The sequence below is a fragment of the Bombyx mori genome, chromosome 10 (genome assembly GCF_030269925.1).
Source record: "Bombyx mori chromosome 10, ASM3026992v2".
NCBI classification, from domain to species: Eukaryota; Metazoa; Arthropoda; class Insecta; order Lepidoptera; family Bombycidae; genus Bombyx; species Bombyx mori.
In genome coordinates, this window is record NC_085116.1 from 9,357,381 (window position 1) to 9,383,819 (window position 26,439).

The 26,439-nt window shown below is 34.0% G+C and overlaps 1 protein-coding gene and 1 long non-coding RNA gene across 9 annotated transcripts in view; both read left to right on the forward strand.

Annotated features, from left to right (window-relative positions):
- The first annotated feature begins 3,609 nt into the window (after positions 1–3,609).
- The window catches only part of LOC101735780 (RNA binding protein fox-1 homolog 1-like), a 47,201-nt gene continuing 24,371 nt past the window's right edge, over positions 3,610–26,439 (forward strand). For 2 of the 8 annotated variants that reach the window (XM_062670655.1, XM_062670657.1), the window contains exons 1-2: positions 3,690–4,011; positions 16,088–16,132. In XM_062670655.1, coding sequence (XP_062526639.1) covers positions 4,000–4,011; positions 16,088–16,132 — 57 coding nt within the window. In that variant the 5' untranslated portion in view covers positions 3,690–3,999. Of the gene's footprint in view, positions 4,012–16,087; positions 16,133–26,439 lie in introns of all 8 variants that reach the window. The other 6 variants (XM_062670653.1, XM_062670654.1, XM_062670660.1 and 3 more) reach the window with 5 other exon arrangements.
- Positions 4,036–5,468, forward strand: LOC134199533 (uncharacterized). The gene is made up of 2 exons (XR_009974069.1): positions 4,036–4,613; positions 4,781–5,468. It is a non-coding gene; the product is annotated as an uncharacterized LOC134199533 (long non-coding RNA).

Consider the following 26,439-nt stretch of genomic DNA (forward strand, 5'->3'; position numbering starts at 1 on the left):
CCAGGTTGCAATACTATCGATAGGTAAGTGGGTACACAGAAGAAATAATTTAAACCACAAGGAAGGGGCAAAACGGGATAGTATTCCGTTATGCCCCGATCATTGTGCCCCGACCCACATGTATTCAAATAAGTTGAAGCAATTCTAATCTTAAATCTTACCGGCGCAAAAATCTAATCTGAATTTAAAGTGTTATAGTACTACAACACGCTGAGGATTAAAACATTATATTAATTCAAGTACTTAGATGTCTGCACATCAGTTTCTTAACCAAAAACCGGATAAAAACACTTGCAAAATCAGTTTTTTTCCTATACAACGCAAAAACGAGATCCAATACGTTCGCTTTGCTCGGACGCACTTGCGCAGTCTGAATTTCGTGCAAATGGCGCCGTTACCGGTCCGAACACGATTACCATTCATGGACAAAAGCTTATTTCCCGTCCTGCCCCGAACTTCATCTTGCCCCGGTCTCCCCTACCTTAAAGCCACCAGTCTTGGAATTCAAACTGAAAACATATAGATACTATAACCTCCTACTGCTTAGTATAAAAAAAAATCAAATGACGTTTAGCAATACAATGAAAGTTTCGAGAATCTGCAATGTAAAGCGTACAAAAACGTTTGGGGACTGGGAACAATGCTACATTCTGATACCTTTAACACTAATATACTACTAGTAGAACTAGTGTCTACTAGTGGGGCTAGTATATTACTTAGCTTATGCTCGACCACCTGAATTTGCATTAACTTACATGTAAGGTGCTCTGGAATAAACACACTTGAAACCAAAGCCATTGATAAGTAGGTATTTATCAAACGCGAACACGCTGCTGCTGGGAGCTCATTATGTCGGTGGTCAATTTTGATAGATTCTACATTTAGCGCACAGGTAGTATCAATGTTCAAATACCTTTCATTTTAATTCAAAAATATTGCAATTGATAATGTTTTCCGGCTAAGTTTCGTAGTTAAGTACGCCCGAAGATAGGTTTCGGCTTATGGCGTTATATAGTATATTATTCTTTATACTATAATTAATTATATACTCATGCAAAAATACCTTGAGATAATATATAAAATTATATATATATAAAAATATGGGAAATGTGATTGAAATTTAATCAATGTTGCATTAAAAGTAGAACTTTTGGACTGTTCGTTTATCTGTAGAGAAATAAGAAACTTGCTTTTCAATCTTGAAATGCAGTTACAATCGTTTCACATCGTTACAATACGATGCTACGGTGTATTATGATGCAATGCGATCACAGAAATACATATAATATATGGATTAATGTGATTTTGTGGATGCGAAGTATGGTGGCGCTCTGTACAAGGAGGTATAATACATTTATCTGTGCATACATGTATTCTGTGATCCTGTATTATTATTAATATTTTATTCATTCATACAATATGTATTTCTACTTCTTTTTGGAAACGAATGTACTGTCATAGTAAATACATAATTGTAATTTCCACGGACCGGTGACAAATACTTACATGAAATTATAGCTGTGTGTCAATTTTTTATGAATCCTCTCTTCTTAATTCTTTAATTTTGTGTTCTCCTTTTGTTTTTACGAATGGACAGGATGTAGATCGGTAATACCAATATGAATAAGTCTATAAAAAAATATAATTCAATCTGAACTTGTCCTTAAAAAAAGACTGCTACTTATACTTACTCATATTATACATATTCTCATATAACATAACCGAAATAAAAAATAACAAAAGATAATCAACGTAAATAGGGCAGAGAATTTGAGGTTGAGATGAACACAGATGAAAACTCTATCAAGAATAGGGGCCCCGACAGGATGAATTCGTCCGAATGCGTTCGGCTTTAAGACGAAGATGAAATATATATTTACCCCAATTCGTATTGGTGAAAAGTACCAACCGACCGAGAGAGAATAGAAAAATAAAAATCAAGGACCTGTTATGATATCCTACTAATATTATGGCTTTGAAATTATATGAAGATGTTTTGTTTTTGTTGAGAATGTTTGTTTCATAATCATACGTACACCATTGAACCGATTTCGACGAAAAATAGCATTTAGATACATAATTTTCTGGATTAACATTTAAGATGCCTACTTACTGTTTCGCTAATTCTTTCGCTTGGGACTATAATTAAATTATAATGTTATTTTAACAAAACTTTAGTTCAGGACTTCATCAATAATGGCACTGCCTTAACCATAAAACGCATTATATTCCCGGTAATGCCTTTCCGAGTTTTCATAGTTTAATTTTAATATTAATGGAATTAGGTTTTAATTTGACAAAATTATACCTATTTTATTTTCGGTTTCATTATTTTGATTTATGGAGCAGAGTATTATTATCAAAGTTTCTTAGTTCTTGCTTGAGGGTTGTCCATCTCTGTTTTCGTGATCATGTTGAAAAAAACTTTGCTTGCGGGCGTGATGATGATGATAACTCGTGATAAGGATCTTATCCGATTTATAGCCTGCTAAGTATTTTAGGTTTTCTTCTATACGCTACTTTGAGAAAAGGGAGACCCAAGATTACGTGTAGCTTCTCTAGACGTGTCTTTTAAAATAATAATCAGGTGGCGGATGATTTATGCTGCCGGATAGGGTGGTGGTGAGAAATGCACTGCGTGCGGAACGGTTCCTCCTGACTCCGTCTGGGTCGGTTGAGTTTTGTCTCGCTTACTGCCTCCAATGCGTAAGCGGAAATACGGCGATTTCTTCTTGACCCAAAAAAGGTACCCTTTACCATGCCTTTACTTAAAGGGCGGGCAAGTCTCGAAAATTCTCGAATTTCAGCCAAACATACTTGAAAAACTTTAAGAGATATTCGAAACTTGAAGGAAAATAGCTTTTGCATACTTTATTTTAGATACACATTAATCAAGAAAAACCATGCTCATATTTCTATTTTAATCAGTAAGCCTAACAAACCTACACCGTATGAAAAAAAAATTGCACATAGAAAACACAGCATTATAAACAAGAAACAAAGAAGTAAATCGTGAAATAATAATGATTTGGAGATTCAAATTAATTAAAAAGTATTAGCTATTATGGGAATCAATTGTCAAGCGGGAATTCCTGAAAATGTTATATTTATAAAATAAAAAAATGTTATGAAATTTGCCATAAATAACAAACTTCTGCATTAATTATCGTGATTTGAAACCCTAAGCCCTCCAATATTGGTCCAATTAGCACTTAGCCTGTGTTTTGTCTTTCTTCACACTCATAGATAAAAATAATGTTATACTAAATAATATTAATCTTGCTTGCTAAATAAAATCAGATGACACGGTTTTATTTTTACTATTGGGATACGTAAACAATGATTGCCAATTAACAGGAATGATCCCGAGCTAAAACCGTGAAATTAACTTGATTTTTTTGCTTCATCCAGTGTCTTTTTGTTGATTCAACTTGATTCACAGGAAATTATTTTTCAGAAAACTGTACTTAGCATTAATGTTTATTATTCCTACTGTTCGAATTATATTCTCCTGTTCATATTCATTTCAAAAAGACTTCTTGAGGTGAAGACTTAAAAAAGAGACGGCATGATGTAGGCATTGCTTTTTACAACCCGAATAAAAATAGCGACATCGTTCATCTCTCTCATACACATAGGGATTGGTATTCTGGACGGGGACGGGGTGAGGCGGAGGCTCCCGTCGAAGTGGCCAGGCCACGCGCGATCGCTTGTTCGTCCGTTGTTGCACATCGAGTCAATCGTTTTCAGTGAGAGAGCGCGTTCCTCCGCGCTCAAATATACATAACCTAAAAACTAAACAATCTTGATTATTTTTAGTACTGTTTAAAATCGTTATTACTATATAAATACTCATGATAACCTCGAATTTTTAGTTTGTGTTGTGAAAGACTACGCCTAAGCAAGGGGGCGTACGTGGAGTGTATTTTTGTGGCTAACAAAGTAAATACAAACGGCAAGCTGTGGGGATCGGGGGCCTTTTTTTTGCCGCCGCAGGGGATGTATTATCCTGTGAGTATAAGGATTTCTCATTTCGAACAAAATAGCATGTAGGTTGATTGATGCTTTTTCTACGTCTATGTTTTCGGGTTAGGAACCTGATAAAGATAACCCTGGTGACACATAAACCAGAATATTATGTTATGGCGCATGGCGTTGGTTTTTGTCTTTTTCGATTTGAATACAGGTTGTTTTGGTCAAAAACAATCACACACCTCTATAATATGTACCTACCTATTTGTTTGTTTTACCACATAGATACAAAGACAAAGTTCATTGACTGGATGTAATAATTGACATTCATTCTACTAAATGAATATGTAGTTATCTATTTATTCAATAATAGTTTGAAATAAGTAATCTCATCAATTAAATGTCTAATAATAAAATGCAACCACACAAATATCTTGTCCATTGTCAATTCAGCCGTAGATTGATTGATTCGTAATAATAGTCTGTCCTTCTCTTGCGATCGGACAAATGACGTGCATAAACGAGACAGAAATAGAGTTTATTTATATCTGAAAGGATGCTGTTTACTTGTGTTAGGATAAAAAAACTGGATGTTCACTAAAATGAGATTAAAAAGAAATTAATGAAAACAAATATACTAGGTAAGTATTGATTTTTGATAAAACTTACAATAAAATGGTCAGAAAGGTATTAATTAATTATTTACTTACTTACTATTCAGTATCTTATGTCAAAAAGGTGGTATTGTTTGTCATATTATTTTTTTTTATATTAATATCAGAATCATTAATGGCGTTACAATTTCTAGTTACTAATTTTGGAATAGTCTCAAGTTTGCAATGAAACAGAAAACAATAAAATAAATATCCATTGGCTAAACCTAGTATGAATTAATTTAATGGATGGATGAATTAATTTAATCAGGAAATATGAAATAAAGTTTATGTTATTATTGTTTTGGTCCTATTGAATATACAATTTTACATAGTTGTGTTGAATTTATACCTTAGAACTGAGGATACCGAGTTTTATACACATACACAGTTGTGCGTAAAAACCTTATGTACAGATATTACATACTTTAGTTTAAGATTGACAATTGTCATAGTTAATAGTATAACAACAAAAAATTTGTGACATGTACTTAGTGTTATTGCCCTTTTTTGTTTTTTATTTGCTATATTTTATTTATGCAATTATATCATTACTTGAAATTTTGGATTGTTGATGAGATCCCAGGAAATGTTTTGGAATGTGAATCTTTCCAAAAAATGTATTTTATATCATACCTATGCTGAGTTGAGAGTTCATATCAGAGTTGATCACAGTTCATTTACTTCAGGCTACAGTAGTAAGAAGTCATGTTAAATGTAAATTTAATAAACCTGGTGTTCTTGGTAATGAGCATTCATTTTTTTGATTTGTATTACTGCTCTATAATAATGTAATAGGAAATCTACATTTCATACCAAATTAAAATAGTCAAATGCTCTAAATTGAGAACTTCTTTTTTTTACATGTCAGATGAAAACATTCAAGCTGTAATCAGTTTCCTAAAAAGAGTAACAATTATACTTAAAAAATTCCGATCACAAATTATCATTTAACGATTTATTCCTATCATTAAATATTATTTATATTAAAATAATATCATCTTCTTACATAATGTCAGAATTTTTATGTTTTGGATTGTTTCTTACTACTTATGAGTGGATGGTTTTGGTTTGTTTTAAAATTGAACTTTAAAGTACAGTCATCGCAGTATAGGTTTATTTTAATGTTTTTTTTTCGAACGTTTTTTAATCATTTATTCTATCCCAATGTTAGAATATTAATTAATATGTGTGTTAGTGTTAGAAAAAAGCTGGATGGTGTTTGTTATATTACCAGTCTATGGGAACTTGTAATAAATAGCACCTTCTACTAGTTCTCGCAAAGCAATTTGGGTAGCAAGTAGAGGAAGCGAGTTGGCTACCAGATTACTACTAAAATTACTAATATTAACTACAGATGGATGTTCACATCCATCTTCAGATCCATCACATCCATCATCATCATTCTTCTTCAGAAGTAGTAAAATGCTGAGGTCTCATTACAGTCAGACAGACCATCAATTAATATCCTCGGCTCTTAATAATATACGACACACTACTCAAGTTTCAATCTAGAAATATTATATCAGTTTGCCATCCGTTTCGTTTAAAAACAACATCCTCTTCGAATCCCGGTTGAAAAGGGGGACCTGGAACCATGGTTCAAGGTGAATTCAAAAGGCCAAAAGAGATGGTAATAAGGACAAATTATTCGCATACCGTCCCTTTGTTCACGATTCAAGTTAACGGGTGTATTAAACTTCACATCGTATCAGCTACCTGCGAGCCCAAACTACCTACCTGCGCGGACGAACCCTCCGTCGACAGCCCGGTAATTTTGTGCGCCTTAAAAATTGCTGAATGATTGAACAGTGCTTTAAGTCGCTATTTATAACGCCTTCCATATATTTCACGTTAAAGACGGCTTTTGGGTCAGTTAAAGTCGATTGCCCAATTTAGCAAAGATGCTTTATTAGTGAATACATCTTTTAATGTATTTCGATATTTAATTTTTGACCAATTCTAAAGTTTCCTAGTGTTCATCCGCACCATTAAGAAGATATTATACAAAATAAACGTGACTCATGTTATTGTGACGTATGTACATATTATTCCGTAATATGCTATAAAAATGTTAATACTATTATGAATATATATTAACATTCAAATCATATGGTTTACTTCTCTTAAAAGAGTTCAATGTGTTTCTGAAACGTTTTTATTGTGGTCAATGGGACAGTGCAGCCGTGCCCCTAGCCAGCATTGCCGGTGTCATCCCATAGACTTTGACCACATTCCATCGGGTGAACGGTATGTTTTCTACCTACAAAGGCAATTCTTGAACGAGCTCACGGTACATTTGCTATTAAATTGGTACCTATAGAGTCATGAGGTCGAAGTCTCAATTGCACCATATAACGGCTCTCACACATCAACCGGATGCACTTGGAGCAGAAATAGGTACATAGGTTAGTGCTACCTACCTATCCGTGTGGGCTGAATAGTATCGGTAATTACGCAAACTTATTTCTGGTTTTCATTTTTATTATACGAAGTTATTCCGTCATTGCAAAAGTCATTGGTGACCACGTGCTATGTAGGTACGTATCTAAAAAATTTGTCCTTGACTTCTGGATGTGAATCCCGGCGTGCATCACTCGATACGAATACATTTGTTGTATTGGGTGTATTATTTGTTTGGCTACGCACACTTTAAATAGAGAAAATAAATATAATTATACATATATGTACATAAAATTATTTGTTCAGGACCTACGTAGAGAAGCGATTTTTTGTGTCCATCTACTGGTGGTAGGACCTCATGTGAGTCCGCGCGGGTAGGTACCACCACCCCGCCAATTTCTGCCGTGAAGCAGTAACGCGTTTCGGCTTGAAGGGTGGGGCAGCCGTTGTAACTATACTGAAACCTTACAACTTATATCTCAAGGTGGGTAGCGCATTTACGTTGTAGATGTCTATGGGCTCCAGTAACCACTTAACTCCAGGTGGGCTGTGAGCTCGTCCACCCATCGAAGCAATAAATAAAAATAAAAAAAAATCAAGACTCGCAAAGAAGGCGCGCCGTACGGTTTTTTGTATTAACCGTATTTTTTTTAACTAAACATTATTTAAATACCTTACTATCACAATGTTGTACCAATAAGTCACTGACAACAATATTTCAATTTAGTCTAGCCATCTTAAAGTTATCACGCAAAAACATTTGAATAAAAGCTAACTTTTTATTCAGTGTGCTTTTCATAGAAATAAAAAAGATATTAGTACCTACAAATTTTTGTTTGTGTTCCTTCATCTAAATTATTAAACAGACCGCCTAAAATAATGTTTTCTCTGAATTTTGAAGTAAAGCTAACTTTTTAGTCTCTTAAAGTTCCAAATAACGTTGTTCTTGGAACATTTAAATTAATTTGTAACTTTCTATGAGTGCCTACTAGATGGACTTTGCCATTAAAGCCAACCTAAACTCAATAAAGGAAGTTCAAACTGAGAATGTTTTATCCGATTACCGGTCAATTATTACGTGTTTTATAAACTTATGCTATTAGTACGTTCAATTAAATTAAAAAAAATATATACTTAATGGTAATGTTAAATTACACGAACACCGTATAAAATTAGGAGGATAGATTTAATCTATCTATACTAGATATAAATCTATAGTGGTTTTTACGGATGTTCCGTTATAACTACTGAACCATGTATCTGATTGACTTGAAACATGGTATCCATGTAGAAAATACATGTACTTAATGGATAGGTTAATATTTATATGAGTGTTGGACTCCCTACACCAGTTGCAGGGGCGTTAATGATGAGAATCTTTGTGGGGGTGAGAAATAATAATGTTAATTTTAAATGCCGCTAGTTTTTCTATATGGGAAATAAATCGCTAGAATGTCGTTACGAATGGTAGGCCTCTCTAGAGTTCTTTTTATCCGCTTGACTAAAAGTAACCTGGTGAGGGAAGATCCGATTATAAGCCCTGAATCAAGCTTCTCTAGCTATCTTCCTAATCTAAGTGTACACCGACAGAAAAAGCTAAATCGCCAAACGGTCCGCAAAATAGTTTTTCATGTGATTTGTCAGTTAGGTTTTAGTTTAATTACATCGAGAAGGCCTTTTCAAAGAGCTAAATACCTTCATCGAAATTCTTTCTCCTTTGGGGCTGGTACCGAGAATTGCGATGCGATCTTAAATATACATAAGAGAACACTAGCAGACCCCGAAGAAAGTACAGAATATATATTATGACAAATCGAATTTTATATTAATTAATTAATTTAAATTTTTTAAACCTAGCAAATGCGATGGGTGAAATTAATATTTTGAAACTGTAATATGATAATAGTACGGAAATATTCTAATTTTTATTCTTTGGATGAAGCTTTTACTCATGCTAATCGTATATTCAGAAGATAAAAAAACGTTCCAATGATATGGAGTTATAAAATAATACGTTATACTCGTACTCCAATAGCGTCGATTCTGACAAAATTAAATGCTAATATTTATATTTTGTTATTGCCTTTGTAGGCAGACGAGCGTACGGTACACCTGATGGTAAGTGGTTACCGTCGCCCATGGACTTCAGCAATGCCAGGAGCAGAGCCAAGCCGCTGCCTGCTGCTCGCTAATATAATGTAATAAGATTTTTTTTTTATAAATATCTTTCAGTAAACAAATACAAACCGATTCAGAATCAATAGTGAATAAAATATTATATAGTAAATGTGGTTTCGGCTCAATTAAATGGAGAGCATTGAATTTGACGAAAACGAGAACAATTCAGATTTGTGTTAATCGATTTTGGCAACAAATAATTGTGTCCTACACCTGAGTTTTGCTACACTAAATTAAATCATGTTATTAAATTTTTATTCATAAATTAATATTACTATAATTCACATATTAATTAACAAACTTATATTCATGAATACAAATACATATATAGTTTATGTTGACAAATGATTTTATTTTTGAACGCTTACCTATCTGGTACACAGTATAAACCGAACTAGTTTCCTTAAATTATTATTGTTAAAATTAGAATAGTAATAATTGCTAAACTAGAAACCAAAGCAAATAATCTCACTTATCCGACCGCGACCGGAAATGCAAAGCCGCCGTCGCCCGAAACACGTCTTGTCGGATCATCCGGATTCACTCTCCGTGCTTTTAGGCCTCTAAAGCACCGGTCACCGTCTTCAAGAGGTCGACGAGCGAACCAACACATAAACACAGCCCACTGAGTTTCTCGCCGGATCTTCTCAGTGGGTTGCGATTCCGATCCGGTGGTAGATTCTGCGAAACACTTGCTAGGGCCAATCATACCAACACTCCCGTTTTAAGCCCTGTGAGCTCACCTACACGTCAAGGCGAAACTAACTAAAATAGCCTCTAAAGGCTGGTAAGTGTTGGCAAATTCTCTCAGGTTGAACCCCGTGAGCTCACCCACCTTTCCGGACGTAGCTGGAAATAACCTTGTTTTTTTTTCATGATTGAAACATTACTGGTGGCCCGAAGGCCTTTCCAGTTTCACCAGGACAGGTGGGAGGGGAAATAACCTCTTGGGCTACCAGCGAATAGGTAAGGAAAAACAATCTCTACTCATAAATTCCATGCGCATTTCGTACAGCATAGAATCATTTATCAATACATTAGCAGTATTTGTTGTACCACAAAGCTTTAATTTTTGTGACAAATATTTTCTTAATCATATTGTTATTTCTTTGTAAAATATTGACAAAGATACTGATTTTATTTCTTAAATAAAAAAAAGTAGAACACACCGCTACGATTAAATTTCCAACGAGCTATTTGCAATGAATTAAAACATTACTATATCATTAAACGGAGAGTGAGTCGGTAATTTGAACCGCATTTACGAACCGAGCGTTATATTTATTTTAAAAGCCGCGGTTTCATTTCCCTCCTGCCACTTACCCTTATGCGTACATTATGTATTGCTTCGGAGTCTCGTCTTATTTAGCGCTTGCCCGTTCGCACCCGCACATTTACTGTAAAAGTGAAACACTCGAAACATCTGCGCCTGTAAGCAATCATTCACTTTGAAGCGGGATGAAATTTGTTACCAGACGCTTCTTTTGATGAAGACTGTTTATTTTACACTTTATAAAGAAAGAATTACGCTTTGCTACTTAAAGTACAAACAGTTTGGGATTGTTTTTAGACGAAAATTTTGTTCTTTTATATAGGTAATATTATCTCATCTTATCGTTTTACGTTGCCAGTTTTGAATTTGGAACACTTCGTCTAGTTCTTTGTGTGTCGGGCTTGAGATAGGGAACGAAGTGGAAAGAAAAGCTGGCGTTCATTTGTCTTGCGAACTTTTGTTGACGGACACCAATCACCGTTCGCGTTGACAAAGGCAGAATTTATATCCGTTAGAAGTAGGGAGACATAAAAAAATGCAAGTTGTTTGTAATTAGTAATTCGAAAATAGAATTAGGCTCTAATATCTGTATTACATCTAAGTAAAATTACGTACATTAATAACGGATTTTGGAAAATTTCAAAGAACATTTTATTACAAAACATCGTGAAAATGTTTTTATTTTTGTTAAAAATTATGCATATATCGACCTCAAAAATGTAGCAGTAGCTATCGTAGAAGTAAACTGCTAAAAACTTGAATCACGCTACTGATCTATTGTATGGACCGTCGGTCTGCCGAGCGATTACGTCTGTTTGGTAGAAGATCTTCTGTTCATCTTTCTCCATATTTTTTTTTCTGTAATATTCAAAGTATTCTCAATGCAGTTAACACCACAATCCGTTACCGTGAGCCGTTAAAGTTATTACTTAAAACCAAATTATAGAGTTGCTACTGAATGAATACTGAAGCTATTAATTTGACGCAAATTGTAAAGACAAATTGTAAAATAAGTACCTGCCAAGATACCATGGATAGCAATCTCTTTACCCATTAGACTATGTGCGCTTCGTTTTGTATGTTATATAGGTACTGACTAGACGAACCGCACTAAACATTGTGGAGTTTTGTGATGATTGTGTTTACATAAATCTATTACTGGTAATGAAACTGTTTGGTATGTTGTTTCTACAAGTTCACCACGTATGCGTGTAGAAATTGTCAAAATTCTTCTTAGACTGATTGGCCAGAGTCCAAAAATAAAGACATACAGTACAGATATCATCGTATCACAGATATCACTAACTTTAGTGTCATAACGTATTATTATGATTTATATTTCCTGATGTCAATTAATTGTAAAAGTATGTGACAGAGTTATGGCCAATTTACACAAGATTCTCGAAAACAAGCAGCCGAATATTATTATAACAGTTGAAGATATTCTTGCAAAATGTAAACACACGTTACTTGCTTCAACGTTCGAAGTCGAAAGGCGAATGTCGCTTCCAGATACATTATATGTAGAAAGTGATAATTCGTCAAAGAGGAGCACGAAACAATAGGGCTGTCTAAATTGTCATCATCCCCTATTAAAATTCTTGCTAAAAATGAGTCTGGTATTTGTTATGGAAAAGAAGTAATAGTAAAACAGACTAAGTTTATTCTGCCTCAATGATCATCAGATTGATGTGAGTTTGATTTATCATTATGTTGAGAATTCGCCTATTATATTTGTAAGCTTTCTCAGGAACTGTAAACTATTATTTCTTATTCACATACATGTTCTCCTCTACTCGTATGAATCGTATATCCTTATGTAAGTCAACATTTAAAATAATAAATAAATGTATCAGAAAAGCGTTCTCTTAGTTTCTGTTTTTATTATAAATTATGTAATATAATAAAGATTACGGAATGTAAAGTTGTCAACATGTCTAACCGTGACAATTTACAACAATATTTAATGCTCATATTTTTCGTTGCTATTTATCAGGAGCGGCGGGGATTTATTTTAGTAAATATTCGCTTCAACCAGGGAACTAACAGCGAAATAGGTTCAATATCATATATCAATATTCAATATCAATCATTAAATTCTAACCAGCAATCCTGGGAGTAGTACCCTGCAATCCATTATTTGCAGTGTAATATAGGGTTGGCGATAAATATATCAAAACATCCTAGTTGCACTGCTAGAGACTGTTAAACCGGCTACACAACCAACTTTCAATAATAATGATCTCTGAGAGATATTACGGTATTGCAACATTCAGAAGAAAGTGATAACTAGCCAAAGAGAAACGTTGAACTGGAAATAATGGGGCTGTTAAAATATTTTACATCCCTATTTAGATTCTTGTGAATAGTGTTTTCAGTACGATCTAATACGAGAACTGAAATAGTATTATAGATATATGCTAGTAGATGAACTGCCGTTTGTAAGTTTGTGAACGTTTGTGACTTGAATGAATGTGAAACTTGAAAGTTAAGTTATGATTTATTAAGTTCAAAAGATTGACTGCCAAAATTTGTAATTAATTTTTTTTTTAAATACTTCGTTCACCTGGTTTTTTGTGGATATAAGAGCCCATAGACATCACGACCTGGATGCTGTCACCCAGCTTACGATATGAGATTTTTTTTTGTTGATTTTTCTTCGAAACTGCTTCACGGCAGAAGTAGGTAGGACAGTTATTTGAAGGAACTTTTCGAGCTTTACAATACGTCTTACCATCAGTAAATTAATAAAACATGTTTACTGGTTTTCGGTGCCCCGTATATTATTTTTTAATTTGAATAACACGAAATAAGTAATATTTTTTTTAAAACAAATTCGATATCAATAAAGTCTCTTTAGTGAATATAAATAAAAGTAAGCAATTGAAAGATACATTATTTTGCCTAGATCACTAAACTGGTGTGGTAGTAAAGCGAAACGTTCCCTGCTGCCTTTAAATATTTTACTGCTCTCGTTACTGTACCGTTCATTACCTACATAAAGATGTCACAGAATTGTCAAGAATCGTGTTATTTATTCCGTAATATCTCTTTATTGAACACCGATTGATGTGCGTTGCGTGCTGTAAAGATAACGAGGTCACATATTATCTTGTAGGCGACTGCTCGATTATTCCTTGACGGTTTTTTTTTTTTACCGACACGATTCCTTAGGCAACGTAATTAACGTGATCAGACTACATCGTAAAGGAAAATGGTATTACGTTTTTATTTCGTCACATAATTTATTTGCTCGTACGTTTGATACTTGACTCCATACTCCACTTGTTTTATATACGTGGTCGTTAGGGAGCTTTGACTGGACTCTTACAGAGGACCGGCTGCCGGGCTTGTTTTAAAATGCACGGGTGAAAGGAAACGTTTTCAATGTTTCCACGCCTATAGACCTTGAATGGGTTTTATTTATGTGGTACGTGTTCCGCGACTCTTTAAAGAATCCTCCTCTTTCGTATGAATACCGGCTAGTTAAGAAGCTTGACATGAATCTTTTCACTTATATGATAATTAAATATATTGATTCTTTGATAGTTAATGTACACAATTTAAGTTGTTTGTTGTTGATAATGAGGTCGTTGTAATAATAAATCATTAGTAATCAGTTGAAACGGACTCGTCTATGTTTCGAGATAATAGCAAGATTTATTTAATGTTTTATTTATTTATTGATGCTTTATTCTCATTATTTATTATATTTATTTGATTGTTTGTGTGCGTGCCACATAAATCATAACGTACACTTGTCGAGGCTCTGCGCCATTATGCTCAAAACCAGTGTCGCCACTTTCTAGAAGTCAATAAAAAATTGTTAAAGAACTAAATCGCCTGATTAATGGTAAGACGTCGAAAAATTGAGGGTATGTACCAATTATTCTAAAGTTATATGTACTTACCTATCCAGCATTCGACTTCCGAGACGAAATATTAATGTGCATAATGTGTAAAGATATATAATAATAACTGGTAAGCGTAAGCTGAGTTTGAAATTACGGATAGGTACCAGCATACTTTGTCCGTATCGTCAGTTAAAAAGTCAAATGTTACTGTTTGAACGGCAGGGCTGTCGTTAATGGAGTCTTTATGCTCAAGTCTCAAGATGGGTGACGGCATCCACGCTGTAATGTGTATGGCTAATCACATAACAAAAGACGACAGAGGTATCGTCAGTCCATTTAAAGCAACAAATACAAAAAAAAAGTTTTTTATAATAAAATATAATAATCAGACCATAATATTTGGAGCCTAAATTTAACTTAATAGATCTTAGATCTGAGTAAAACTCACCTAGCAACAAGAAAAGTGCATCTGCATTGGGAGTAATCGATATTCGTATCTCATTTATATATAATTAATATTATAATATGCATACTTATATAGAAACAAAAAAGACCAAAGATTTATATATGTTTTTGAATAATAAATTTTGGTACGTACTGCGTAAAAATGTCAGCAATTAATTGAAAAGTGAATCAAATTTATTAATCCATTTCTTTTGTTTTTGTGTCTCACATACACGTGACCATTTAATTTTAACATACAATGTAAAAAAATCGGATATGTTGCTTTTTTAAATAAATTTTAATTAAGCCAGACAAGCTCTGTACTTGGGCTTGTAAATGATTTATTTACTTTCCAGTTCAACTGCCAATGTGTAATAAATAAGGAAGCAATAAGGAATTCATTCATAATAGTCGATACTTTGTTTCCTAGCTTATACTACAAGCAATAAAAATAAATAATAACGAGGACTTGGATGGGTGTGGAACATATATGGAAATAACTCATCCATGAAAAACGTAATTCACGTTCGGTAGATGTCGATAGTTATTATGCGCCTGTAGATTTTTTTTTTATTGCCCTTGTATATCCACGACGTAAATGCGCCACCCACCTTGAGATAAGTTCTAAGGTCTCAAATATAGTTACAACGGCTGCCCCACCCTTCTAACCGAAATGCATTACTGCTTCACGGCAGAAATAAGCGGGGCACGGCAGAAATAATAATAATATTCATGCTAATCGACGCGCAGTACCGATCCAGGTGAATAGAGCAACTTATCCTGTCCGGAGCATTAAAGATATTTGGATATTTGCCAATAGTTGGTCTGTTCGCGGTCGGCGTGGCGTCGGCGTCGTCGCGACGCCTCACGATTCGACCATCGTTGTTGATTAGCTCGTAATGCACTATTTGACAATGAATTATTATATTATCAACTAGCTGACCCGGCAGACTTCGTAGTGCCGTAATCGATAAATAAAAGACCTAAACTTTTGTATAAAATAAACTTAAAACAAACAAAAGGAATCCGTCCAACTGAGGACACATCAAAGGGAAAACAAAATTATTATTTTTATTTAATTCCCAGCATTTTCATATTTATTCACATTTTAAACCTTCTCTGGACTTCACAAGTAATTCAAGACCAAAATTAGCCAAATCGGTCCAGACGTTCTCGAGTTTTAGCGAGACTAACGAACAGCAATTCATTTTTATATATAGAAATATAGAGATTGAATTTATTGAATATTTTTAATTGTAACTAACCAAACTGCATTATCGACACTCATAAATTCTATATGTTGATTTCAGGTGAGTAACGGCAATGTCATCGACACAGGAACACATACCCTACTGGTATTTACAATTTTTTATTACTTAGCACGTTTTACGCATGTGGATACGGCATAAATAACATAATTTGTTTACCACACACTTCCATGATCTCATTTAATTCATTTGCAACAAGTTTCATCACGCAAAATACTGTTTACCTATGATTATTTTTACAGTTACACATACACACACACACCCGGACACACATTCAATAACTTCATGTGTAAGTTAAATTAGCATTCATAAATGGAGTTGCACGTTACATTACAATTACATATGTTAATATAATCATGCACGATGGCTTAGTACTAACTTTTTCAATTTTATCACACATGTCACCCACGATGAGGCTAAAAAAACAAAATTTGGTTCCATCAAGAATGACATTGATATAGGCCAGAAACTGGCGCTTCGACTCTTTGGTATGCTTTGATCTTGTATAGTACATAGTCGTAAAATTAATAACATCGATGTCTTATTCGCAGGCATCTTTATATATTTAATTAGAGTCTAAAACAGACTTTTAAGCTCGAGCAAATAACTTTACATACTTTTTTTATTCATTGAATAAAATGAGTTCGATGTGATGTGGTGAGACTGTTCGATTGAGTAAGTCAGCGATTTTCAAAATTGGAATGATATCATACTATATAATGTACAGTATAGTACTTAATATATAAAAATTATTTATTATTCGTGTAAAGTTCTTAATTATTATAAAAAAGAAATTTAAATCATAAAGCTACTGTGCTGAGCGTATCTACTCGTTTTGCATGTAAATAACTTTTTAGATTTTTAGGCGTCTCAAACCTTCGGACACTTGTATAAAGCATAGGTATATTTTAAAATCTTACTTTGTTTACAAAACTTGACTGCGTAACGTTTCCGTTTTCTATCGATAGATGTGATTAAAAGTAACATAAGATGCGTCAGCCATGAAAACTGTATTGCATCAAAGTACCATTAAGGCCTCGCCTGGACCAGCGCCAGAGTACGTGTATTATTAGCACGCCAACGACTGGGTTAATCAAGCTCAAATAAGATCAATATTCCCCGTAGGCGATGTTATCGTCTCAGGGCCGTGTCATGCCTGTCGGCCAGGACTACGGGCCGTATCGGACAAGCATAAAACCCAACCGTTGCTCTAAATTAAAATTTTACCAACGTTTTCGCGCTTGCCGTTGACACGCTGATTTCTAACTTCAAAAGAGCATTATAATTAGCTGAATGTTTTAAATATAATTTATTGATTCTAATTTCAAAACGACACAAACAACCCCGTCCCAGAATTTCGGAAGGTTACGATTTATAAATCATCTTATATGCGTCAGTATTGCTTTGAAATACAAATGAAATGGTTATTATACTGAATATACTAAACCGCAGTAACGTCATGAGTTTCTCTAATTGTGAACTTTGTTGATTTTAAATTAAACATGCAATTGAAAATAGAAAACCGAATTGAGGCAAAATCACAGATTATACCGATAGAGCAAAGCGAATAAATATACGCCTGCGAAAAAAGCTATTTCAATGAAAAATAAACGCATGGCAATAAAAGAGGTTTAATCTTACTTCATCTTTTCAACGGTGTAGGGATTTTAGCCAGTTTCTAAAAAAAACGATCAACAATTCTCATCTCATCCTACATTTATTTTTGCTAAATATTTTTTTCAACGTCCTTTGTAAAAATAGTGATGAATCGTGTTTTTGTATTGATTATTTTTATCGGACCCTATCTCGACTAAAAATTTTAGGTCAGTCATTTAAGAAAGCCTTAACCTAAAAATTGTCACAAAAATAAATACAAAATATTAGTATGTAAAGGCAAGAAAATGCACTTAATTACCATTTTCACTATCAAGCGGTTTTGTTCTTTTTAACTAGCTTTTTTGTGTTATCAATAAAATATTTGGAAATTGGTTCAAAAATTTCTTCAAAAAGTATTAAAAGAAGGAGATAATAATATAACATAATAAGTATATAAAAATAATCTAAATCTAGTAGTATTATGGTCGAATGTTGATTATTAAGCGAAAATTTGAATGTTGAATTCATGGATTGTGGTGGATGCTAGAGGTGAAAATTTAATTGATGCTAGGGCGTCTAGTGAACGGATAAGTAGGTATGAAAGTACCATCACCCTGCTCATTTCTACGAAGCAGTGATGCGTTTCGGCTTGAAGCGGTAGGACAACCGTCAGATTATACAATTGAGACCCCAGACCTTATGTCACAAGGTTAGGTGCATGTTGTGACGTTTTTGGTCTTCGCTAACCACTAAATACCAGGTGGACGTGCGTGGAAATCACCCTTCTAAAAATAAAGAAAACCGATTACTGAATGTAACGATAACCTATGATAATATGATCTCAAAAATCATATAGTGCTTACTGAATATTACCATTTCACGATTTGAAATTCTAGTTATCTTCTACACGACCGCTATAAAAATTGAATAAATTAAACTTGTTTACAGGCACTGCTTACTCGGTATTCAGTTAATAAGTTAAACTTGCTCACATGTTTGATAACGCAACTTTCTAAGTGGCTTAGTGGCGTGACCGTTTGCGTGAGATATCTCGTGCTCATAGAGGAATGCTTACATACACTTATAAGAATTTTCTCTGTTGTCAGCATATTGAAATCTAACAACACTAAATGTCTCTATAAGATAATCATGAGGTCGGATTAGGATTTCTCTAAAAAATTATCTAAAGGGATTTCTGTGTATTTTTTTTGTTTGTTTTGTCTAGGTGTTTAATATCGAAATGTGTATAAAACTTTAACTTTATGGTTGTCTGAAACGCATATTAGGTCTACTACTCATCACACCTCGCATACCAAATATTTTTCATAAACATTTAGATTGCCTGTGAAAGAGGATCGAAAGACAATAAGTAGCATTTGACCAATACGGCGATAAAAAAAAATACATTAAAAAAATATATACAATTTTGACAATTATTAACTATGTTAAATTTGAATTCCATTTATCTCTAGTCGTCTCATGGAAACCGATTTCTGATCAACGAAAAAAGTTCGCAACGAGACGAAACCATAAAACTGTTTCAAATTATATCTACGATTGTTGAAAACCTACAAAATACGAAGAGCTATCCCATTAAATTAGTAAATTTTAGTAGATTTGGAAGTTTTCTATAAACATACCGTAACCGTAATGTCGAAGGTACTGTGTAAAACGTATGGTATTTTTAGAAAACTCGATCAGCCCATCGACTGTCCTGCAGTCTCAATAGATATATTTGCGCCAGAAATATTCAGCATGCCGTTACGTCACCCGTGTGGTTTTCAGAATACCTTATCAACTGTGATAGGAACTATTCAGGTGTATGTATTTCAATATTAGTTAAATAAAAAAAGATTTTCGTATATTCAATTCTCGTTCTTAAATGTAGTCCTTCGAAGATTTTCAGAAAGTCGTTTGCTAAGGAAAGCGAATTGTTGAGTTTCCGTAAAAGCAATATTTTATTATAATAATTCGTCAACATTCAATACATCTAAAACTTTCCTCTGCCCTCGGTCGGTATTTTCAGAATCCCTCGAAACCTTTATGTAATTCAGATTTACATTTATATACGGTTTGTAAATGCTTAATTAACGAGATCAGTGGTCCACAAAATGGGTTGCAGTTTCAAAGAGACTGGCTCGGCGAACCGAATCAGCGCCGTGTGATGCATCGTCAACGCCTTTTGCATAATTATAAATGGGTTCATTGATTTGTGGGATCATATTATCATATAGGTTATCGTTGCATTCAGTAATTAGTTTTTTTTATTTATTTAGTTAGACTATGCACTCGTAAGCAAAACAATGATTTTACGATTTGCACTTGAATCGTGTCGATGCCGAAATGCATATCATAACAGTCTAAATATAATTTACAAAATCGGTAGCTGCGACTGTGTTGTCGAGAAAGGTATTCAGGTCGGTAAGGGGAACATGTAACAAGCAGTTTATAAACGTACCTTGTTACGCACTACGGGTAAATTTAAATCAGAGATCGTTTGATCTTTGGTTGGTTAGTATTTTTTCCTTCTGAAAACGTAGGCATGCTAATGCATTATTCCTACTTAATAACGGTTTTTTTTTATAAATTACAATGTGCGGATTGAAGAATATTAATTTGACATTAGTCTAACGAGAGTAACTCATAATGAACGATATCCAGTCGTAGATTTTAATACTAGATCAATGATGGTATTTCCATAAAGATTGTCGCCAACCGTTTTAAGTGTAATTACAGAACAAAGACGCTTTTCACATGGATTAGTTTTTTTTATTTTATAAAGTTATGATCCATTGAATCAAAATGTTTTAGGTGATGCAAAATATTTTTCCCATCTTAGGGACGGGTATAATCCTGGCTAGGTCAACCTTACGACAATGAATAAGACATTCAAATTAAAGACTTCTTGTTTCTAGAATGTTATAGATTGATATGTAATGTTAGCAACATCACATCACATTCGAAAAGTTGTAATCCGTAGAAAAAGATTTAAAAACAACAAAAGAATTGGTATAAAAGCGATTCTTGCAGTGTCGCCTTATCCTATGAATTCAAAAAAAATCTCCAGACATAATTGACTGACCAAGAAATACAATAAAGTTGTTAAATGAATATGATCGGTGAACAGCGCGTAGTCACCAACGTGATTCTGATTTGCATACTAAATATTCGACGGACGTACACAGCCTATTAACTACCGCTAAAGTGGCCCTGGATATATGCGATTATATTCCTTTACTTTTGTTAACATGTTCACTAAATAAACTACATTTATTAACTCATGATTTACTCAATTTCTTGTTCCAAACAAAAGTTTCGGTTGCGTATATTCTGTAATTTACCAATTTTTCACATTTTCTTGTTATTTCCCCCCAGTAAACCTTCGATCAAACGTAATCAAATATATATTGATTCTGGTAATACGGTGAGCGGCAGCGTCGCCGTGTGGCAAAAGAGGTTCTGCGAATTATTGATGATCTGCTCAAAGCCAATTTTTACTCTCCTCGCTTTCATACATTTTAAATATAAACAACGTTTAATAAATCATTCGAATATCCAAATAGCAATTTTGGATTATTCGAACGAATAATATCGTAAATATTATTTTAAATTTACGTAACTAAACGAATTGTTATTTTCACTGGATGGCGTCTTCACATGCTGTGTTAGTTTGTATTTTTAGGCTTCACAGTCACACCATAAAAAATATATTCATGTTTCAATTCAATTTTGTTTATCAAAAGCTTTTATGTCCGGAAGCCTGTATTATTACGCCTTTTCAGGAAATAGCAAAATCAAAAAAAGATTTAGTGGGTAGTGAAATCTATACTAATATTATAAAGAGGAAAGATTTGTTTGTTTGTTTGTTTCGAATAGGCTCCGAAACTACTGGACCGATTTGAAAAATTCTTTTTCCATTAGAAGCCGACATTGTCCCTGATGAACATAGGCTACTTTTTTAATTTTTTTTTTTTTTTGTTTCATGTGTGTTTTAATGTTTCCGAAGCGAAGCGAGGGCGGGTCGCTAGTTAGAAAATAAAAAGTGAACGGAAAAAAGTAGTAGGAGCTCGAAGAGTCCTAATTTGTATATCATCTAAACAATAGCCGGACAGACTAGTATCGTGAAAGATTAAATGTGAAATACTGTTATTTAACGTGCTCTTACAATGATTTTAATATTCCGATATATCGGCGTAAGCGTCTTGACCACGGATAGGATACCCGTAGTCTTTGGAACAAACAAGTTTAGTAAAAATCATGGTAAAACTAAAAGATAGATGCCACATATTAAGTACATGCGTGAACGAACAGAGCCAGCGCCGCGAGTAGAACGGGAAGCGAGGACCAATGTCGAGCACGGATGTAAGCTATTGTAACCATTTACGAGTTACTACCATTGAATGCGCCATCTTTATTAAAGAGTTCGTACAATGACCAATTGCTCTTGTGTTACGTTATTCATTGCACGGAGCAAGCAATAGAATATTAACAATTAACCTTAAATAGTTGGATATTATGAGACAAGACCGTATTCGAATTCCATTCAAATGCATAGACTTCAATTATTATTAATTGCTTAAAACGCTTATGCAGCTCACGTGAGTGAGACCGCGGCTTCACCTGCATAAGCGTAAAAATAAAGTGAATCATTGTTCTTTATCGTAGCAAAATTCGATATATTGTTAATATTTGTTAAATATAATCTTAAGCTATATTTATAACACAGAGTCCCGTAGTATGTGCTTTATACTCAAATTAATTCACAGTTACTTTTAGAAAAAAAGCTCTAATTCGGTGATCATGTAGTCATTTCAATATAATAATTCCAGGTGCGGGAGTTCACATCTTCATCTGACTTATTTTTGATAGTTGTTCGTTTCAGTCTGAATGGTGAGACAACCGTGATTACAATGCATTTTAAACTATCAAATTCATCTATTCATCTCTCATTGAACACCAGGTGAACCGGGAGGTGGCCTGTTTTTACTACAATAAAAGATTAATATTCAGGCATCTTGGTATTACAGCTTCATAATTGTATAGATTTGTGTTATATATACCTCCAGTTTGCGGGGTAACCGAGAGCGGTGGCTGTGGCTGCGTGCTTCATTAAGCATTGTAAATATTCCCCCTGTCACGTAATTTCTATGGCAAATTGTTGAATATTTATGATTAAAAAAAACTGCAGATTAATACTACCGAAAACATTATAGAAAATATATTTATTTGACCGGGTTAAGCTGTAACTTTTTAATTTATATTTGTGAAATTGAACAAATATGTATGTTAATAATAATTATTATAAGGATTAATTAGATAAATCGATGCCGCGAAAGTTTTGAATACACATTACATATAAATTAATTATAAATATGAAAATAAAGATTACGAATGAATACTAGAGTACTAGAATAATACTAGAATATTATAACGAAATTTTATTTAAACGTATATTAAGAATTGAACCGTATACATAGTTTGTTTGTTACACTAGTGAGGTGCGTTGTTTAATTTTAATAGCACCTGCTAAACATCACTCTCAAGCTTTATGTTGAAAATCAACTCTTGGTGGGTGATCCGAGACATGGAGCGATAATTTGTTTAATTAATGCCTAGTCGTAAGTATATCTTATCTTAACCGGGCTTATGTTTGTGTTTACACTACTCAGCATCTGTTCGGCGGCGCGGCGTGGGCGAAGCAAGTGTGGGAGGGGAAGGGTGCGCGTGGCAAACACTAAGCAGTTTATACCAGGGATGAAATGTTACTATTAATAGTTCGTTCAATTTTGTGTTTTAAATTTCCGTACAGTTGAATGTGTACGAGAAATGTCACGGGGAAAGAGCACGCTGCCGCCATTTTGTGTCAAGGAATTATTATTTAGTGACACATGCTCCATTGCTAGAGTACGATGACAGCGGCACTGCTGTGCTCAATTACATTTAATCAGTCTTGATATAATTACCTAATTGTAGTGGGTCTGTTGTACACAACACAAGCCCGCATTTTTCGAATGAGTTAACATTTTGCTTAGCTCACAATAATTGAATATATAATTATTCTCAGTTAAACTACGAGCCTAGCTGTTTCTTTGAAATACGGGAGCCTGAGACAAGAGAAAATCGTATAATATTTCATTTGACCTTATTTCACATTCAAGCCATACAAAATAATATTATTCTTACGCCTCGACTCAATTTCGCTCTCACGGGCTCCTTTATGTTCTCGCTTAGTTCGAAACATTTATTTAACATTTTCTGCAAAGTTGTCGGTGTTCGTCTCAAATTTGGAGCATATATTTTTTTGTAAATTATGTATATTACTCACACATAATAATAATAATTTGTGATAATTTTATATCACTTAGATCTAGTGACACATTATGTAATTTAAATAATTATATTATATATTTAATTTTGTATTTGCATTTGAGGCCGTCAGCGTAAAAGTGGATGGCGCATTTACGTTGTGGATGTCTATGAGCTCCAGTAACCACTTAACACCAGGTGGGCTGTGAGCTCGTCCACTCATCTAAACAATTAAAAAAAAAGCTTACCATAGTAGTAGAGATAATTAGGTTCGAATTTACATTTACAATACTTCGTAGGCAAAAAAATACGCGCTAAAATGATGTTTACAAAGATATCTGTTATCTATAGATGAAACTAGGGATAGGCCGATTTTGCATCAACATTTATTGTGTTTTAAATAAATTGGAATAGGTACATAAGGACGAATATGAATTTTTGGTTAGGCCACTTTTGCGCTGACGGACTCATTTATGAAAAAACGAACAAATGTCCCGCCTGATGCTAAGCGGTTAAAGGGTTTTCTATAGGCGTGTAGTAATAACATCACAAAAAATTATGCCAGTTACACATTTTGAAATTTGGGTTAAAAATTTCCACAGCACTGAAATATTTCTAGTACTTAATAAATTAAACAATTATACTTGTTTTTATCGATTTTAAATAATTAACTTGAAATTTTTTGTATGTCGCCTTGAACAGTGATTACCTAATGAGTTAGTTTACAAACATTATTAAATTACTTTTAGCTGGAAGAGTGAGCACTGTCGGTCAGTGGCATGAGAGACGAACAGCAGACCCGCTATAAAAAGTCAGTTTGTTTACAGTCTCGCCGGATATTACAGGGAGGCGTTTCAACGGTAGACCGCATCTATATCACACGTATAATGGCTATTATGATCTTAATTGATACGTAATTCGAGGCTATTGTTAATGTGACCATTCGTCTGACGTAACTTAATGATGTACCAATAAAACAGATAAAAGAAAACCTATAATTTTAATAATATTTAAGAGTATTCGTATCTAAGCTACCTAATTTAATGTGGGTACAGATATCTGCGGGGTTCACGCGTACGTACGCATCGTAAGTTCTTATGCTGTTAGAAGACTGAGTCATGGCTATTGTGTCGTCGTATAGCCATAAATAGCATCAAAATGTAAGAGAGCGCCGAGACAGCCGCGCACATGTACTTCATCGTTCGCGGCGTACTCTAGAGCCGTCCTAGCGTGCTCAATTAAAATTTAAAAATTCCCAGGGTTTTTTCCTATTCGTTTATGTGATGATGCCGAGATTTTTAAATAATTTTACCCTAGTATTATAACTATGAACTAAATAAAATGCTCTATAAAATTATTGTGCAGTAGGCGTGAAAAAGGTACCTTAGAATTAGTATTCAAAGTAAACGATTAAATTAAAAATATTTTTCACAGATAAAATCCGTAAAGTATGTAGCCATCTAACTCAAAAGCTACATAATATGTAAAAATCATCACAGCCACCTTGAGATAAGCTAATGTAATTCCATCAAAATACAGCTTTATTAAGTCACACACATTACTCTCGCACGAGTAGGCCCAGACAATTCATTTGAGTCCAATAAACGTTTTCTAATTTTGCACATCCGGCCTCTAATTTCAAATAGAGCTAATACACGACAGACGTTATTAGACAAATTTGTCGTTTCGTACTCAGCCAAGTTACTTGCTCAAGCTCGTGCTTCCATGTTTTAAAACTTAAGAGTTGGAAATCAAACTGAATTATTGTTAAACAATTATTATTTTAATTGTCTCATACCTACGTGTATAAATAAGATAGATGTTTTTTGATGACTTTTAGGCCTTTAAATATAAATCGGATTATTTGGTATAAATAATATTTTGTTAAACGATAAAGCAATTATAAAATTAATTTTATATTTGTAATTGCTATATATAATATATTTATTAAAATAAATTTACTGGTGGTAGGACCTCTTGTGAGTCCGCACGGGTAGGTACCACCACCCCGCCTATTGCTGCCGTGAAGCAGTAATGCGTTTCGGTTTGAAGGGCGGGGTAGTCGTTGTAAATATACTGAGACCTTAGAACTTATATCTCAAGGTGGGTGGCGCATTTACATTGTAGATGTCTATGGGCTCCAGTAACCACTTAACACCAGGTGGGCTGTGAGCTCGTCCACTCATCTAAGCAATAAAAAAAAAATAGTAGTGTGTATATTCTCTGTCTCATAACGTATATCTTTACTTAATACCCTAAATATCTTCGAAGTCCAATGTGTCTTTACAAAGCCACCGTTATGTTACAGTCGTATCTGTTTTGGATAATCCAAACGGTTTCTATTAACGGCCGTTTTCAATAACGTATCTGAGTTTTCGGATAGATAGCTATCTCCGAATATCAGCAAGAGCGTATCTGTCCTTAGTTTGCGTTTCACAATCACGGATAAGTGCTATCTCTCTTTAACCAACAGTAGATAGCTTCTTCCCTCC